The sequence below is a fragment of the Terrapene carolina genome, unplaced genomic scaffold (assembly GCF_002925995.2).
Source record: "Terrapene carolina triunguis isolate 2854851 unplaced genomic scaffold, T_m_triunguis-2.0 Scaffold183, whole genome shotgun sequence".
Lineage (NCBI taxonomy): Eukaryota > Metazoa > Chordata > Testudines > Emydidae > Terrapene > Terrapene triunguis.
In genome coordinates, this window is record NW_020664534.1 from 2162733 (window position 1) to 2181913 (window position 19181).

Sequence of the window (19181 nt, forward strand, 5' to 3'; positions counted from 1 at the left end):
CGGTTTCATTACTTATCATTCCCCCATCTTTACTTTGTTTTCATCCATGTCATTGTTGAAAATGTTAAATAGCATAGGGTCAAAAATATAAGAACATTTACAATTACACTGGATGTGATCTACCCATTTCTAAAAGGAATAACGTCCATACTTCAAAAGCTAGTCTTAACTTACAAGGGTTAGGGAAAAAAATTCCTTCATGGGCAAGTTATTCCATAACCGATCACTATGGAGTTTCTTAATGCTCTGGAAAATATCTGATTTTGGATATTTTTCAGACAAGAAAACTATAAACCACTTTTCTTCTCCAATCAAGGGTGAAACATTTTAGTGCTAAAGGAAGATCATTCTTGGTGGTAGGCCACGTTTCTGAAAGTGGATATCCACAAAAATATGCTGAAACACAAACCTACCATTTTTAGAAAGAGTTGGAACAGGCACCTCTTTGCTCATACTTTGCCAACTGACTGAATTCTTAATTGAATTGTCCGATTAAGAGATGAAGGCAGCAAAGAAGCATGTTCTCTCTTCTAATTATTAAGTTCATTTTAAGATTTATCAGTCAGCTAGATACGACAACAGACATTCTGTAACTGCTTATAATTATAAATTAAGTGAATCTGTGCTACAACCACACATAGTATTTTCATAATAGTCTGAAGATAGGCAAATAAAGCATCCACATTTAAGTGCAAGATAAGTAAGAAGTTCTAAAAATCCAACAGTGTTGTAAGTAATATTTTAACTGGCATTATTAAGAACTAGACAATGACCTGCAACAGGCACTGGCAGTAACTGCACAATCCAGAGATTCAGCCAGATTTGGACTACGACGATGGCCCATACAAGTGTAACAAAGTAGATATCACTGGTTTTCTTCTTTCTAAGAAAACCTCCAACCTCAGGCCTGTGTCTGCCACCGGAAGTGGATGAAGAGGAGGAAAACGAAGAGGATGAGGCTTGCCCACTTTCTGCTGTTTCTAGAAAAAGAAGAAGTTATCGCATTAATTTCTACTGATGAACTGAAAGAGGTTACCTAGTAGATCACCAACATTTACCCTAGGGTCTTAACAGCTAAATGCATAGCAGTGCAATCCTGCTTCACCAGATAACCCAACAAAAATATACAGAATGTGTTAAGTTTTCCAGAGGAAAACAAAATCTAAGATGCATACTATACTGTTAGCTATAAAATGAGAAGAATTTACTGTATTATCCTTATGGCGAAGATTCATAGATTCTAGGACTGGAAGGGACCTCGAGAGGTCATCGAGTCCAGTCCCCTGCCCGCATGGCAGGACCAAATACTGTCTAGACCATCCCTGATAGACATTTATCTAACCTACTCTTAAATATCTCCAGAGATGGAGATTCCACAACCTCCCTAGGCAATTTATTCCAGTGTTTAACCACCCTGACAGTTAGGAACTTTTTCCTAATGTCCAACCTAGACCTCCCTTGCTGCAGTTTAAGCCCATTGCTTCTTGTTCTATCCTTAGAGACTAAGGTGAACAAGTTTTCTCCCTCCTCCTTATGACACCCTTTTAGATACCTGAAAACTGCTATCATGTCCCCTCTCAGTCTTCTCTTTTCCAAACTAAACAAACCCAATTCTTTCAGCCTTCCTTCATAGATCATGTTCTCAAGACCTTTAATCATTCTTGTTGCTCTTCTCTGGACCCTTTCCAATTTCTCCACATCTTTTTTGAAATGCGGTGCCCAGAACTGGACACAATACTCTAGCTGAGGCCTAACCAGAGCAGAGTAGAGCGGAAGAATGACTTCTCATGAATAATGTATTTTGTCTATGAGTTCAATAAAATCCAAATGCATGCTCCAGGCTATTTTTAAATCAAAGCCCTACACTTCTGACCCTGCCAGCAGGTAGGGGATCTTGGGGGACAACTACTGCACTGGTGGGGTGCAAAATAAACTTTATTAAGAAAATGTAAAAACAGGGAAAATTCAATATTGAGGGGTATGGGGTTTAAGGTAGACAATTGGGGAGGGGTTTCTTTTAGTAAATAGGATAGGGGGTTTCAATAGTGGGGTACAATACAGTGGGGTACAATACAGTTGGTAACCAATTAACACTGAAGCATAAATGTAACAGGTAGCTAACAATTTCTATGTAAAGAGTGTGTCACAGCAGCATATAACCAACTAACAGTATGGGTAAAATGTGTTAAATAATCAACAACTTTAGGTAAAAATTTGTCACAGTGGTGTAAATGTAAAATGTGAGGTGTGTTAGAGAGAAAAGGGGTAACCAATGGGGTTTTATGCTAGACTTCAGTAATACAATTGAGGTTTGGTAGCAGTAGGAGCAGGGTGAGCATGTGGGGGAAGGGATTAAAAGAGAGAGAGAAGAAGAAAAGTGGTAGAGGAATGAGGTTGGGGGATGGGGAAGAGGAGCATGTGGTGGAGGGAGATTTAAACTCAGGGAGACACAGAGAGCAGACAGGCTGCAAGTTTAAACAGCAGAGAGACAATTATACAGAACGCAGCAAAATCTTATCTATGATTTAACTTAACCAAGACTATACAAATTAGCAAGTAACAAAACACAATGCAACAATTCTTTAAGCCTAACTTACAGAGTACAATGCAAGCAATTTCCTAAACCTAACTTAACCACAGCTATGCAAAATGAAATTACAATTTATCTGGACTAAAGGCTAAATCTAACCTAATGGGTGCACCTTATACTAGGGGTAGTTTCAGAGGGCAGAGTGGTGTGTGCCCAGGATACAGTCCAGGAAGGCACAGGCCTATTTCTAGCAGCAAAGGTGCTGCGGAGCAAGAAACAGACCAAGGAGTTAGCTTGGGTCTGCCTGCTGGGGGAAAGAAAGCCAGCAGCTAAAACAAGGGGAGTGTGCAAGAGGTTTTTCCTTACCAATCCCCAAAGCAGCAGCGGGAACAGCAGTTTCACCATCAGAGGACACAGAGGACTCGATTCGCTTACAATAATCGGGAGATCTCCAGGCACAAATTCGTTGTTCGTGGGAGGGGAGTTTAAAAACGGGGGTACACTCAAAAACAAATGAGAGCGGGGAGAGGGCCCCCCAAAGACCCCTAGCTGATCAGACCAGGTGGCAAAGCAAGGACCTTCTCCGGCGGTCTGATCAGAAAATGTCTGGTTTTATAGGCAAACTCAGGCAGTTTCCCGCCAGTAACTCTGATTGGTTCCCCTTAATCCAGGGGAGGACAGAAGGCAGGGGAAACTGCAGGTAGGCACAGGACATGTCTGGGCAAGTTCTGAGCCACAGGTATGACTCATATGCTTAGCTATGTGACCACTTTAGGTCTTGCATACCTGGGCAAAGCACCCTACACCGAGCCGGCTCTGAACAAAGAAGCTAGACAAAGGAGCAAAAAGCCCCCCCCACCCCAGCTGAGCAATGGCTCCAGTCAGTCTGCACAAGCCATTTCCATGAACAGGGCCAGGCTGTGACTTTGGTCAGTTTCATGGCCGGGGGGGGGGGGGGGGGGGGGGCCCCTTGGCCAAAAAAGAAGGGGGGGGGGGGGGGGGGGGGGGGGGAAGGGAATCCAGCAGGCCGGGGGACAGCTGTAACAGACAACAACTTCAAAGCACACACACTATACTTTGAAGTTAACACTTCCATCTTACAAATCATTTAAGTATAACATGTGGTGTTCTTTTCAGATATGATCACACTACAATTATACAATATTCATGCTGTGATCTCAATGATATTACCTTGCATGTCATACTTTGTTTTCTTTATGGTATTGTTTCCAAGGATATTAAACAACAACTTTAAAAATTAATAGATAACCAATGTCATTGTATGACTCAGATGACACTAAATGTTTAATTAAGCTTCATCTTCACTAGTTTAAAAGTTAAAGATGAACACATTAAAAATTAAATTTAAGAAGTGCTGACTACTTAACCAGTGTATAATATTTCATTCTAATCAAAATCCCAGTTTACAGAAAATTAGAATGCATTCCATTCCCCCACCCCAAAGAGACTTACTGTAAAGCAATGTACTAATATTCTACAAAAGCATTTGTGTGGCTCATTTTTGTTCTTTGACTTTTGGAGATAAACTAGTAGCTTTCGCACAGGTGTGATCTGTAAACCCAAAATGGCAGAGAACTTAAAAATCAGATGGTAACAGACCGTGAATCCCAGTGTTGATTGAACCTGGTAATATTCTGAACAAAAAAGCTCTCAACCATGATAACAGTATCCATCACTTCTTACTGACACAAAAGACATTCTAATCTTCAGAGGGACAATTCTGGAATCTTGGTATTAGGTCTGCAGGTTTGTCATAGTTGGAAAAAGGTCATGGATACTGTGATTTTCCCATTTGTCTGTGATTTGTTTTGTGTCCATAATTTTATTAAACTCACTCCACAGTAGCGGTTTCTGTCCCACAAGGCTGGGCCCACCTCCCAACTCTGGTTATTGAGACCAGGTGCTGTCAATGAAAGGATGGCTGGGCCAAACCAGAACGGCACTGCAACCCCCTGCACCAGGTCGCAACGGCCAGAGTGGGGAGCTGGGCTGAGCCTCAGGAGGAACGTGGGGTGGGCTTGCTCTCCAGCAGCCCTCCTCCTCATTCGTGTCACTGTTTATTTTTTTAAATAAATAAAAAAAAACGAAAACAAAAAAAAACAAACACACAAAATCTGTGACTTTCACTAAGAAATAAAAATGCTGTGACAAATCTGCATCCCTACTTTATATAGACAGATACTACTGTCAGTGAAATTTGCAGGTGGCTCTTCTGGTTGTAGACATCTGCATAAGAGCCAGGCAACAAAACTGCATCCTACACTAGTCTACCCATTACACGGTTCTGTCTTCAACCCCCAACTCAGTGTTCAACAAAACCAGCCTCAGAGGTGTTGGGAATTGATTTTATTAAGCTTTACTAGCATGAAGTGCCTGGTTTTAGTTGATGGGGGAAAAAAAATACCAGCAGGGTTCTTGGTTATCTTCAAACCTGATTTTGCATAGAATATCACTAACTGGGACTGACATTACTTGAAGAACACTTATGATCATGCAGGAAGACCAGGCCCTAGTTCATCTGAAAAGCTGTACCATGCTGAATAGTAAAAGATACATAATGTAACAAAGTCGGAAACTATCACTCAGGCAAAGAATGCAATTCCTCTGCTGGATATTCTGTTAAGTCATATTTATCACCATCAGGAGTTTAGCGTCCAAAAAAGTTCTAGGAACTATATTATTTTATAGATTACTGCATGTACACAACTCCTTTCCTCTTACTTTCATTCCCAAACACAATATGGTAAATCTAAGCAATGTTATAGTAGTGGGCAAAACTCCAAACATACGTCAGTGGGAAGAAAGTGCTAAAGCAAAGGCAAGAGACTTGAGATGATAGCTCCTATAAGTCCTGCCACATGGCTACTTAGCCTATCCATTTTCCCCAAAAAAATACGGCAGCATTTGCTTTCACTTACCAGAAATTTTAGAAACACGTAATACTGGGTCCTTCCCGACGGTATGATCATTGATGGAATAGAATTTCCACAATATTCAGCCACAAAACAAGGGAAGCACAAATAAAGGTCTGTATAACCGAAATGCCTTATAGTGTGGTAACAATTTTTTTTAAAATTAACATTGTGGGTAAGTGCAAACACTAGCAGAAAGCTTGAAGCATTGTTCTTTGACCAACTAATGAAAAGCAACAGTATCAAAATTCAGAAATAATCAATTTTTCTGCAACTAATAAACACCACTTAGAACCAGTAATGTATTTGCAGAATAGGCACACAGGAGTCTTCATTCTGAAAACTGATGTATACCTGATGGTTAAGCTTGAAGAATGACTGAAAAACTTCTGTAGAATCTTAAACCTCTCATGAAAAAACAGAGTTCCAAAGTAGGATGAAAATAACAAGTCACTCTGGATCAACAAAATAAAGTTAAGTGTTTAAGATTTGCAGTTCCAGAATTCTGAGCCTCAACAACCATGAACATGGCAGAACAAAACCAAGTAGAAATTTGAAAACACTCAGTTGATCAATAATGATGAACAACGTTCCCAAAGAAGACTGCTAGATCAGTCTGGAAAATTGATTCCATCAAAAGAAGACAGGGAGTCCCATTTTTTTCCCCCTTTCTGACTATAAAGGAAAGTTGACTACAAAATCTACACTGAAAAATGGGGTTATATTCCCAAGAAAGTTACCCAAAGCACATTTATAGAATGTATACCTGCCGCACATGCATGTATATTATTCACAGATATATAATCTCCAGTGAGAGGCATAGCTAAACCTTTAAGAATAAAAATAATCTGCCTTAAAGAAAACATATTTCCAATCCAGCTTCCAAGAAGAAATATCAGATTGGAGTGGAGGAATGTATTGCATTTATTGGCAACTGTTTGACACATGACCAGCAGGCCATCCAAAAAATCTAGCTAAATCACTTCTCTCATACTTCCTGGCTTCATACATCTCTTTTTTTTTGGAGGGGGGGGGCGCGCGAGAGTCACGAGGGGGTGAGCAAAGCAAAAACACCACACCCCACACTCGAGGGAAACAGCTGCAAAAGAAAAGAAGACAGCTATAGCCATATTGCTCCAACCTGAAATTTCAAGAGATCTCTTTGGACATTTTTTTCCAATTTATTCATGTGAAGAAGTGCTTATCTTTGAAATTTTAGCATGCTAGTCTGAGTGAAGAGGTTAGTTTCACTTGGAACAGCATGAAATACTATGAGAGCAGAAAGACTGCCATTATTTTAAAAATGAGTGTGTTGCTAAATGTTTCAAACCTAAATCTTCTTTGAGTACTATTTGCATTGGAACACTTAAATTAGTAAACGTGTATGTGAATACACTTGTGTATCTCTCTCTCTCAGAGAGAGATATAGTTAGACTGCTGCACATCAGTTACTACCTGGTGGTGGAAGTAGCTTTTTAACTTCAATGAAGCCAATGTTTAGCTAGAAGAAATTTTATTAATGTCGTGTGCTTGAAATAAGCATACACTGATCTGTATGTCTCATCACATGAAGCATTATTTGTGTTGAAACCAAGATCATGTCTTTTAAACTCACTTATTTTTTCAGTAGCTTGAAATTTATTTTTATTTAGGATATTCAAGTTCAAGTTTGAGATTAGGGCACTCTAGTCCCGTCAGGTCGCTGTGCCTATTTTGATAGTTCATCCTCAGATGTTGATGGAATATTTTAGTTTCCAGAGAGTTCTGGAGGACTATTATTTTGTCAGCAAAATATTCCATCAAAGGCTTATTTAGTTGTTATAGTGATCTTTTGCCCATGACCAAAGAGGCTTTCCACCCCCAAATAATACTTATTGAACCTTCATCTTCTCAAGTTGCTGCTTACAGATTACCTGCAACAGAAACTAGATACACTGTCTTTGAAACTGCATGCTGAATTAAACTGCAAGAAAAAACGTTAAGTCTTGTGCCATGGTTGAGCAGATCAAAAGGAAGCCTTTTGCCTCCACAGTACTGTCCACAAAGTCTTGCATTACAAAGCATGTTCAAGGCTGCCTCCACTCACACACGAAGCCTAACTTTTTCTTGCTACCATGAAGATATCAAGGGAAAGAAATAAGTACAGCAGGAAATACACTAAGAAAAAGCTCTTTTCACAGAACTCTAATTATGAAAGAAAACTTCTCCCTGGCACCACTTCTGTATCTGCAGGTAACAGTTTAAATGACTAGGTCATGAAAATTGTATGTAAAATAGTCATTTACATGTTAATACTGCTGTCTTTTGAACAACTTTTAAACCAGGAACACCAACTCCACAGGGAAAAGTGTGGTAATTTGTGGGTCAGAAAATGTTTTAAAAATTGTTTCTAGTTTCCTCTTGGTTCATGCTTTTAGAACAAGTTCAAATATTTTCTTACTGAGTGATCAGTCACCTGAGGGTTGGGGTGAATGTTGCTCATTACTTGACTCATATCCTGTGACAGATATTGCCATGGCAATTGTAGAAGCAGCAATGGAAATCATTTGACCAGGAAGTTCTGTTCCTATAAAAATAAATACACAAATAAGTAAAGAGTTGGGAAGAGGTTGATTCTTATCACAATACTATTTTTATTTCTGTTGCTCAACATCTAGTTTCACTGAAGTACAATTTCAATGAAGTGGATAAATATTCACTTTAATAGTTACATATATTATGTAGACCCAGTATGATCATCTTGTGATGTTTCACTCCATATTCTTTATGCAAATATGCTTCTGATATGAATATGACATAACAGATACTTTATGCAAGATGGCTCATGTAAGATATCATTGGAAAGGTTATGATTTACTGAATGTGATTATCCAGTTTGTATGCCTGTATCATTTCTGTATCTGAAGTTAGGAGTATTAACTATGTATCTGTATTTCAAATGAGTTACTTTGGGTGTCACCCCCAACTAGCCCTTCAGGTACAACAATGGAAAAGCCAGACAGGGCTAATGGCCCGTTAGCAAAGACAATGGACTGTGAAAGAGCTTAGTCTTCCTGTGGATGCTCCAGACAGCTTATGAATAACGGCTGCCACAGCCCTGCAGAGACATGGGTCTGAGTCACCTGGTACTGGACTCACCCCTTGGAATGCCAGTGTTCTTCCACTGGGAGACAAAAGATTCCTGCCACACACACACACACAAGAGCTATATAAGGCAGGGGAGTGTCATCATTGTGGTTCTTCTCTGCCTCCTCACCCAAAGATGCACTGAAAAACACCTGGAAACAAGAACTGAACTGGGGGGGGGGGGGGGGGGGGGGGGGGAGAAGGGGTGGGCCCAAGCTAGAAGGGCATCTAGCTTCGGAGTAATGATACCTGAGGTCTCAAACTGGAGACCAGTGAAGCTGCATTTCAAGACTTTCTGTAATCTACCTGTGACAATATTTAGGGTGAGAAATTACTATTTGTAACTAATTTCTTTAGTGAAAGAAGCTTAGTATGCGTGTTTTGGTTTATTTGCTTAGCAAACAGAACAAAGCAGATTACTATCTCTTTAACTACTTAAAATTCACCTTTTGTAGTTAATAAAAAAACTTATTTCTTGTTTATAATACAACCCCATTTGTGCATTGCATAATGGGTGGGGGGTAAGAGACTGTGCATACCTTATTCCACATTGAGGGAAGAAGGTGGATTTCATAATATACCTTTGGGTCTGCACTCCAAGGGAGGTGGACACCTGAGTGCTGGGGCAAGTCCCTTAAGCTGAGGCTTCCCAAAGCTGATCTCAGTATCTGTGTCATTCTGCAGTTGGGTGTGGCCCTGCCTGTGTGTGTGTGCGTGCTGGCGGAGGCTTGATAGCCTGGCTCAGCAAGACAGGTAAAAAGGGTGCCCTGGTTGGCAAAACAGGCGGGATCAGTGATATCCCAGCACACCAGGTGGCACCTTAAGGGGTCCAACCCGTCACACATCTATCACTGAGAACTTTTCAAAATTTAGTCTCAAGGAAATGTATGCATTTTATGCCATGGCTGTAGTCTAGAATACTCATGGGGGAATTCTGTGCCACTGAAAAATTCATGTTTCCTGCAGAATTTTTTTTCCCCTCCACATAAAATACAGTCTGCTTGAAGTATCAGAGGGGTAGCCGTGTTTGTTGCTTTTTACAGATTCAGACTGAGGGTCCTGTGGCACCTTTAAGGCTAACAGAAGTATTGGGAGCATAAGCTTTCATGGGTAAGAATCTCACTTGCATCTGAAGAAGTGAGGTTCTTACCCACGAAAGCTTATGCTCCCAATACTTCTGTTAGTCTTAAAGGTGCCACAGGACCCTCTGTTGCTTTTTACAGTCTGCTTGAAAGGTGCTGCAATTACACCTTTCACCCACTAGGGGTTGCTATGGCACCAGAACAGAGGGCAGCTGCTCCCACTTTGGAGCAGCCAGCCACAGCGAGGGGAGAGGGAGCAGGAGACACTGCATTCCTAACAGCGCCCTGCCCATATGTCCAGATAAGGAGGCCAGAACATGGGGGGAGGGGGAGACAGACAGCATGGGGCACATAGGGCTGCTGGGGAGATCACAGACTAGGGTTCAGAAGGGCTAGTGTGGGGGACAGACTGGGGCAGAGGCTGAATGGAAGTGGGGGTGCAAGGGTGGCTGAGTGAGGGTGAAGGGCTAAATGTGGACGGGGAGAGGGGTGCAGGGTCACATGGAGACAGGGACAGATGTGCCTGACAGAGGATAGGGGTCAACTGAAGTCTGCATGGGGGGAGAGCGCCAATCATCCCTCCATCCCCTTGCCCCTAAAAAAACCTGTACCATACTTCTCACACCACATCCAACAACCCTCCAGGTTCACTCCCTGCCTCCTTCCCAGCAATTACTTCCCTCTCCTTCAGCTCCTCCATTATCCCGATCTGCACCCCCCGCTCCCTGCCTTTGCACTGCTTCTGAGGGGTGCAGGAAATACATTTCTGTTCAATAGTTTAAATTAATTTACTCAAAGTTACCAGTAAGAAATCTATTGCCTAAAAAACATTTCATGAATCTTTTTTGTCGTCTGTATTCTTACAGATATACTTGCTGACAGGTATTCTGAAATAAATGACCAAAATAATTGAAACTGTTTTGATTATATTGCATTATTTTAACAAATAAAACATGCAGAATTTTATAATATTGTGGCACAGTATTCCCCCAGGACTACCTAGGAAGAGATCTCTCTTCTTGTCACCCATATCATCGGTGAAATCCAGCTCACCAAAACTGTTTCAAGTGGCAAGCAATCTGATTAACCTGAAACCTCTATGGTTAGTAATAAAGTTTAGTGACCAAGAAGAACAGTTTCAGGGAAAATTGTGTCAGAGGGTGCAATAAATCCATATTCTAAGTATTTTTAGGAGTGCTTGAGTACTGACCACCAGCCAAATGTAAATTGGACCATGTACTGTATCCTCAATGATTAATCATTGCAGCCAACATGAGGAGCTCTCAGTTCCTAAAAACTAGGAACTATTTTGGTACAACTAGTATGCATGAGGGATGACTTCCATCCAGTGGAATTCATAGTAGGAGAAAACAGTTTAATCTCAACTGACATCTACACTTGGATCTTAATGGAAAATGCTGAGTGGAAGAATTCTAAGCATTTGTGGTTACTAATGAGAAACTTAAGGATTGGTAAAATGGTCTCAATAAGTTACTGCACAGCAACACTTATTTCACTAGGAGGGTTGTGAAGCACTGGAATGGGTTACCTAGGGAGGTGGTGGAATCTCCATCCTTAGAGGTTTTTAAGGCCCGGCTTGACAAAGCCCTGGCTGGGATGATTTAGTTGGTGTTGGTCCTGCTTTGAGCAGGGGATTGGACTAGATGACCTCCTGAGGTCTCTTCCAACTCTAATATTCTATGATTCTAACACAGTGTGTGACTCTACAGTACACCAGTTTGACACACAGCAACATCCTGTGTGGGCACCGCTATTGCACAGTACAAGAAGTTCTGGAGTGCAGCTTGGCATGCTACTACTTAAAGCCACACAGGGACTTCCATTGTGCTGTAGCTTCATCCAGACGGCACATAACTTCACAGCAAACTGGTGTGCTATAGATTCAAACCCTCAGTAGAGAAGCCCTAGTCTCCCTACTGCCCACCTCCGACATGATTACAGGTGCAGTTAAAGTTGTTGACATACTTTAACCATGCATTCCACATATTTAAGTGTGTTTCTTTTAAATTTAATCTTAATTGTGAATTTCCTGGGTTTCCAATGCTTCTTGCATACCCCAGACTAACTACACAAGTATTGAAATGTTTTAATCTTAATTTACCAATATGTAGCTCAACCTTAACTTCAGTTTAACAAAGTTTTGGAATTTTCTTAGGTTCTTCAAATTATTTGAACTATGAATGCTCTGCTGTGATCTTCTTTATTCTCTAGGGCAGTGGTGCTCAAACAAAGGTTTGAGCCCCTGGGGGGCTGCAAGGAGGTTTCAGGGGGTCCACCAAGCAGGGCTAGCATTAGACTCGCTGGGGCCCAGGTCAGAAAGCTGAAGCCCCACCGCATGGAGCTGAAGCCAGAGGCCTTGAGCCCCACCACCCAGGGCGGAAGCCAAAACTTGAGCAATTTAGGTTCACGGGGGCCCCTGTGGCATTGGGCCCCAGGCAATTGCCCTGCTTGCTACCGCCTAACATAGACCCTGGCTTTTCTATGCAGAAAACCAGTTGTTGTGCCACAGGTGGGCCATGGAGTTCTTATAGCATGTTGGGGGAGGCCTCAATAAGAAAAAGGTTGAGAACCCCTGCCCTAGACCACCCTGCTGAAGAGCAACAGGACATGATGGGAGTGCAGAACGAGTTCTTTACTCCCTGGGACCTACTGCATACTTCCCAGGGACAATCAATTTGAGGGCAAGGATTCTTTGTTTTCTGGAATTCCCTCCATGTGGATCAGGGTGCATTAAGATGAGTGGAAAAGGGAAGTGTTTTCTTTATTTCTCAAGATTCTTTTTCTTTCCTTCAGGTTCTCTTCCCCATCACAACTCAGGGAATTCCTCTTTCCACATTTCCTCTGCAAGCTTAAGTTCTCATCTTCAGTGTCCTACCTTTATCTTTGATCCTGGAAGATTTTTAGTCCTCTGGAATCAGAGCACAGATACTAACATGTATGACACTGCCCAGTGTAATGAAACTGGTTTGTTCAGCCTGATCCCATCCCACACTCTCTGGCCCCAGTATAAGATTAAGGGCATGTCTACACTTACCTCTGGAGCGATCGATCCAGTGGGGGTCAATTTATTGCATCTAGTGAAGACGCGATAAATCAACCGCCAAGCACTCTTCCGTCGACTCCGGTACTCCTCCGGAGCGAGAAGCATAGGCGGAGTTGACGGAGGAGCATCAGCAGTCGACCTACCGCAGTGAAGACACCGTGGTAAGTAGATCTAAGTACGTTGACTTCAGCTACATTATTCACGTAGCTGAAGCTGCGCAACTTAAATCGATTTCTCCACCACCACCACCTAGTGTAGACCAGGCCTAAGACTCCTAAATAACATTTCCCTAGAAAGTCTCCTAGGATTTAAAACTACCCACTGACAAAATGCCTTTGTCCCATGACTGGAGCTCTGAAAATGAACATTTGTGCTGGGAAAACATTAAACTGGAGTATATGAATTAGTAAAAAAACAAACATCTTTAATCCTGTATTGCCCCGGTTCTGAGAAAGTATTCTTCTCATGTCTTTGTATAAGCAACCCAGTCTGCAAGCATATTGGTTACACTAATGAGAAGCTAGAAGTGGAACAGAAATTGCAGTTTAGAATAACAGTTTGCATTCTATAGAGAGACATTACAGAAACCTAACATTAGTATACTGCAAAATATTTTATTAGATAGACCCAATCAGACTTCAGTTTTAGGAAGCATAATCCATGATATTTTTAATTAGCAAAAACTCCTACTTTCGCTATAATAGAGAGTACACATACACAAGTCATATGATATTAAAATAAACTCATGAGTAACCCAAGCAATTGTAAGATTTCAAGTCCTACATTTTCCATAAGTTTACCTTGGTTGACAGCAGAAGAAAAGTGACTTATTTCTTACCAGAAGACTCCTTTCCGCCCTCTTGCTCATGCAACATGCCCACAGTCATCAGAAATACTATAACCAGAAATACTGGAATCCTCCAAGAGCCAGCCACAGAAGCTGGAGAAAAAAAAAAAAAAAAAAAAAGATTTTTCAGCAAAGTTTTTCAGAATTTAATCAAAAATGTTAGTGTAATGCAGCCATTCTGAAGAGGGCAGCCACAAGTGAAACCTAGCAATTATAGATAGGTATCAGTGTCTAATATCACAGAAGTGTGAGAAATTTTTCTACATCTAAAAAAATATTTAGACATTTTATGCATTTCTTTCCATTCTTATGGGACATTTACATTTCTCAATACTCATTCTAATACCTATTAGTCAGCGTTCTTTTTATTCAATTAGTATTACATTATATTGAATATATAATTTTAAAATTATTTTTTAAAATACTTACATTTCAGAATAACTAAAGAAACAACTTCCTTTTAGTAGAACTTCTATATAGAATGAGACCAAGGAGTTTTCTTGCTTGCTTTTTTTTTTTGGGGGGGGGGGGGGGAGAAAATTTGAAGACCAATATTTGTTTGGCTGAAAACTAACCCACAAAGCCACTACGTGAGATCTTAAAACCACAAAATAGTGTACGTATGGGCAAATTTGTGCAACAATGCAAAAGAGATGCTGCCTCAGTAAGACATGAAGAAGGAGTGAGCTATGAGCTCTTTTAAGGATATTAGATTATTAATGTATTAATTAGCTACTGTAATGGCTAGTGAGCCCATACAGTTATGCTATTAGAAAGGCAGAAATAGAACACAATCTTAGTAAAAAAAAAATTAAACATCCTTGATATTATCAATATGCTCGGACTGGCTGTAGGAGGAAGAGTTTATTTTCATGTTAATTCTGCTTTTAGATCTTTAATCTTTGTTACTGTGATTCTCTCAAAAAAAAAAAAAAAGTGTAAAAAGTTACAGATGGGGGACCAAATTCTCTCCTGTGGCCAGCTCTGTCAAGGAGCTGGTTCTGATCCTTGAGTCTAAGGGCCAATCAGCACCTGGCCCCCGCCAGCATTTAGAGTAGCTGCTCTAACTTACACCAGTGGGGAAAAAAAAGGCGGGCAGTGCTACAGAGTTCTTCCATATCCCCTCCCTGTTCATTACTCCAGGGGGATAGTAGCACAAAAGCTACCTCCTGCAAACTTTACACCAGCAATGAGTTCTCCTGCACCAAGAGAAATTCTCTGCTGGCTATTTGCAGTAAGAATCTGGATCCTTTGCGCCACCTGAGGAGGGCAAAGGGGCTGGATCTCAGTTGAGAATTTAGCCCAAGGTTGTTCTTTGTTAAGCTTCCGAATTACATTTTATACATAAACACGATGATGTGTTACCCACCTAAGTGGAAGAGCAGTATTATCCAGACAGGAATGGAGATTGCTCTTAAGTAACGCTCAGTGCTTGCATTCCACTTGAATGAAATGGTCAACAGATAACCGACAACCAAGGTCCATATCTTTAAAATAAGAAGATACTTATGGGCATACATATGTACTACACATACATCAATATATACAGATCCATATTAATCAACAGTTCGAGTTTTTTATATGAACTCCTGCACCTTCGAGAGTTGTCTATCCCAGAGGTTCTCAAACTGTGGTCCATGGACCACCAATGGTCCGCGAGCTCCATTCAGGTGGTCTGCGGATAGCTCCCTCTAAGTTGCAAGCCTGGGCGGCCGCACACAAGAGAATGAAGGGCCATCCACCTAATTAGTGGAGCTACGCAGGCGTGGCTCCACTAATTAGGTGCCTGGACCCTGGAGAAGATGCACATGTAAGGTGAGGTGGTGGCCTTGGGGGGAAAATAGGGGGTAGGTGGGAAGGGACTGTGGGGTGAGAAGAGGGGGTGGGGAGAGATTTGGGATGTGCAGGGCTGCAGCAGCCAGAGAAAGAGGTGACTTTCCCCAGCTCCAGGGCTGCAGCTGCTGGGGAGAGATGACCCTCTTTCCCAGCCTCAACTCTGTGGCTGCTGTGGCAGGGGAGAGACTCCCCTCTTCCCAGCCCCAACTTGGGGGCTGCCGTGGCAGGGGAGAGAGGGCACATCCATTGCATTAGAAAGGTAAGACTACTGATCTTAAAGTATGAGTTGTGTGCTTTTATTTGTAGAACAAAAAAAAAAGATTATTATTAAGGTTTTTTTTAATATAGCGCTTTTATCCAAACCACTTTACAATAGTTAGCGAACTGTACAAACCACATTTGGAAAGATCATTAAGTAGTCCTCCGAAACTCTCAATTTTCAAGTGGTCCGCGGGGAAAAAAAAAAGTTTGAGAACCACTAGTTTACAGTGTTAAGCCGCACTTGGAAAAAAAGTGGATCAATCTTTAAATCAGAATATTTGCAACTGTTAAATTTCTTCTTTCTATACCAACAAATATTAGGTTGCCCACTATATAACTATTTCAAGTTTTTCTAAAGTTTAGGTCTAAACTCTGATATGGTTTAAATTTGTTTTATTTTGAAGGGGAAGCTCTCTAGTTCTAAATAACTATTCCCATCATTCTTAATATTCTCCACTCCCTTTGCCAAAATAATCACAAGTAGCTACCACCTGGGTAGCAAGGCAAAAATGTGATCTTCTGTTAACTAAGATTTGCATATTTTCCTGGTAAAATCATCTTTAATGTTGATGCATAGTTAAAGAGTTAGTAGCCCCATCCATTTCTGCTTTATGCACACAATGAAGTTTCTTACCAAAATGGAGATGGTCAAAATTGACAGGGAAAGTAAAAAGTTACGTTTTATTACCAACATTCAAACTTAAATGTAAGCCTTTAATAGAGAATGGTTCATGCATTTGGACTATTAGCAGTAAATATGCCCAATGGCCTGTGATGGGATGTTAGATGGGGTGGGATCTGAGTTACTACAAAGAATTCTTTCCTGGGTGTCTGGCTGGTGAGTCTTGCCCACATGCTCAGGGTTTAGCTGATCGCCATATTTGGGGTCGAGAAGGAATTTTCCTCCAGGGCAGACTGGCAGAGGCCCTGGGGGGTTTTCGCCTTCCTCTGCAGCATGGGGCACAGGTCACTTGCTGAAGGATTCTCTGCACCTTGAAGTCTTTAAACCATGATTTGAGGACTTCAATAGCTCAGACATAGGTTAGGGATTTATTACAGGCGTGGGTGGGTGAGATTCTGTGGCCTGTGTTGTGCAGGTCAGACTAGACGATCATAATGGTCCCTTCTGACCTTAAAGTCTATGAGTCAATGTACCACTTTGTTACCCATTGAAAATGCAATAGGAATGCACTGAGCAAATATGAGCCTTTTTTGCAAGCTCTTTCAATCCTATTGTACTAACAGGTTGTAGTAGGCCAGAACTATCACATGGGCTTCTTTTTGTCTGCTTAATTTTGTCTCTTGCAGCTCTACTTCTTGGATAACAAACAGAAAATAACTAAAACTTTTAAGCTCTAAAATGAACCACTGGACAGGAGGAAAGAAGAAGATATGAGTGGGAGCAAGAAAGGGAGATTAAAAGCCACCTGGATCAGAAAAAGGAAGAAATCTGAGAAGAAGGAAAAAAGTCACTGCAGAGGAAGGGAAGAAATAGAAAAAAGAAAAATACAAAAACACACTTCAAATGTATATGTTAAGAGCAGATTTGATCTCAGGCCCAGATTCCGGAAAAGCATCATTATTTATGAAAGCACTTAAACATGTGCTTAACTTTAATTTTTTTTTAAATTCCACTGAAAACATTAGGATTTAAGCATTTGCTTAAAAGCTTCATATTTAATCAGGGTCTCAAAGGACAAGATGGACAGCATGTTGTGAGCAAGGCAGGGGTCAAGTCACTGAGGAGGGAATATAATAAAAGCTCAGCTGTCTATTCATTACCATTATCTAATACAGCGTTTCCCAAATGGATTGCAGGCCTGGCCTGGAGCGGAGGCCTGAGGGGGATGGAGACCAAGCCTGCCTTGCATTCTCCCCACAGCTTTGGATCCTGACCCATGGAGCTGGGGCCAGGGCCAGCTTCCTGCTCCGGGTGTTGTGGCCTGGTGCACGAGATCACAGGGCCACTCAAGCTTAGCAAGATCACAATGCCTTGAATGGGGAGCCAGACCCAGCCTCGCAGGACAGGAGATATGGCAACACGGTCAGGGTGGGTGGGCTCATTCTCTGACAACCCCTTCCCCTCTCCCCCCTGCACTGGGTGGGATTAGGATTGTGGTGCTGGGTGGACGGTGCTGCTCCAGGTGGTCAGTGGGTCGCACAGAAAGAAAAACCATGGTTGGTCTTCCTTCTAAAAAGTTTGGGAGCTACTGATCTAACCCTGAACAAAGCAGGGTCCTGAGGAAACAAAGTGATTGTTTAAATATGCAAAAAGAACAGGAGTACTTGTGGCACTTTAGAGACTAACAAATTTATTTGAGCATAAGCTTTCGTGGGCTACAGCCCACTTCATCGGATGCATAGAATGGAACATATAGTCAGGAGATCATTTATACACACATACAGAGAACATGAAAAGGTGAGAGGAATTAGCCTCTTAGAGTTGGTAGGGGAACTACCCACCTTTTCATGTTCTCTGTATATATGTATCTCCTGACTATATGTTCCATTCTATGCATCCGATGAAGTGGGCTGTAGCCCACGAAAGCTTATGCTCAAATAAATTTGTTAGTCTCTAAGGTGCCACAAGTACTCCTGTTCTTTTTGCGGATACAGACTAACACGGCTGCTACTCTGAAACCTGTTTAAATAGGGTGGTTGAAATCCTAGCTCTACTGAAGTCAATAGCAAAACTCCCATTAACTTCTGAGGGACCAGGATTTAAAGATACACCTCTACCTCGATATAACGCCACCCAATATAACACAAATTTGGATATAACGCGGTAAAGCAGTGCTCTTGGGGTGGGGGGGGCGGGCTGCGCACTCTGGTGGATCAAAGCAAGTTCAATATAACGCGGTTTCACCTATAACGCGGTAAGATTTTTTTGTCTCCTGGGGACAGCGTTATATCGAGGTAGAGGTATATATTTCTTTACCAATGTTAATACATATCAGATTATTAAAACTAAAAAACTATTTGGCATTTCACTATTTTTGCTTTTTTTGTAGTTTACTCAGATTTGACAACAACAAAAATTAGCCATTCAATTTCTTTGTAATCCGCTTTGCTTTTTCATTCTCATGCATTAATGAATGTTTAAGTCCAAAACACATTTTTAATTAGAAAATACTCAGAAATTTCTGTTAACGTTAAGTTTCCTATATTTAAACAGAACAGACACCACACACACTTAAAATTTGGACATAAACTACCTGAAAGTGTAACATCTGTAGGGCCAAACTGATTATCTTTATTAATATTAAATATTACTTAACACTACAGGCAGCCCCAATGAAGTTCAGTGGAGTGGCTTGTGAAGTAAGGTACTGCTCACCATGAGTAAAGGTATCAATCTAGCCCTTGACTTTAACCACGTATCAGATGCTGACTAGTACAATATCTAGTCAATTTTGCTCTTCAGTTTGTAAAACTGATGAGAGATCTTCAGATTTTTAGTATTCATTTAAAAAAAAATCCACCTGTTAATAAGAGCAGAGTG

The 19181-nt window shown here is 41.2% G+C and overlaps 1 protein-coding gene across 1 annotated transcript in view; it reads right to left on the minus strand.

Annotated features, from left to right (window-relative positions):
- Window positions 1–19181, minus strand: part of TMEM245 (transmembrane protein 245) — a 130780-nt gene that overhangs the window by 102219 nt on the left and 9380 nt on the right. The window contains exons 2-5 of the mRNA XM_024209262.3: window positions 14952–15069; window positions 13574–13675; window positions 7919–8029; window positions 774–980 (exon numbers count right to left, since the gene is read on the minus strand). Of these exons, the coding sequence (XP_024065030.1) occupies window positions 774–980; window positions 7919–8029; window positions 13574–13675; window positions 14952–15069 (538 nt within the window). The remainder of the gene's footprint in view (window positions 1–773; window positions 981–7918; window positions 8030–13573; window positions 13676–14951; window positions 15070–19181) is intronic.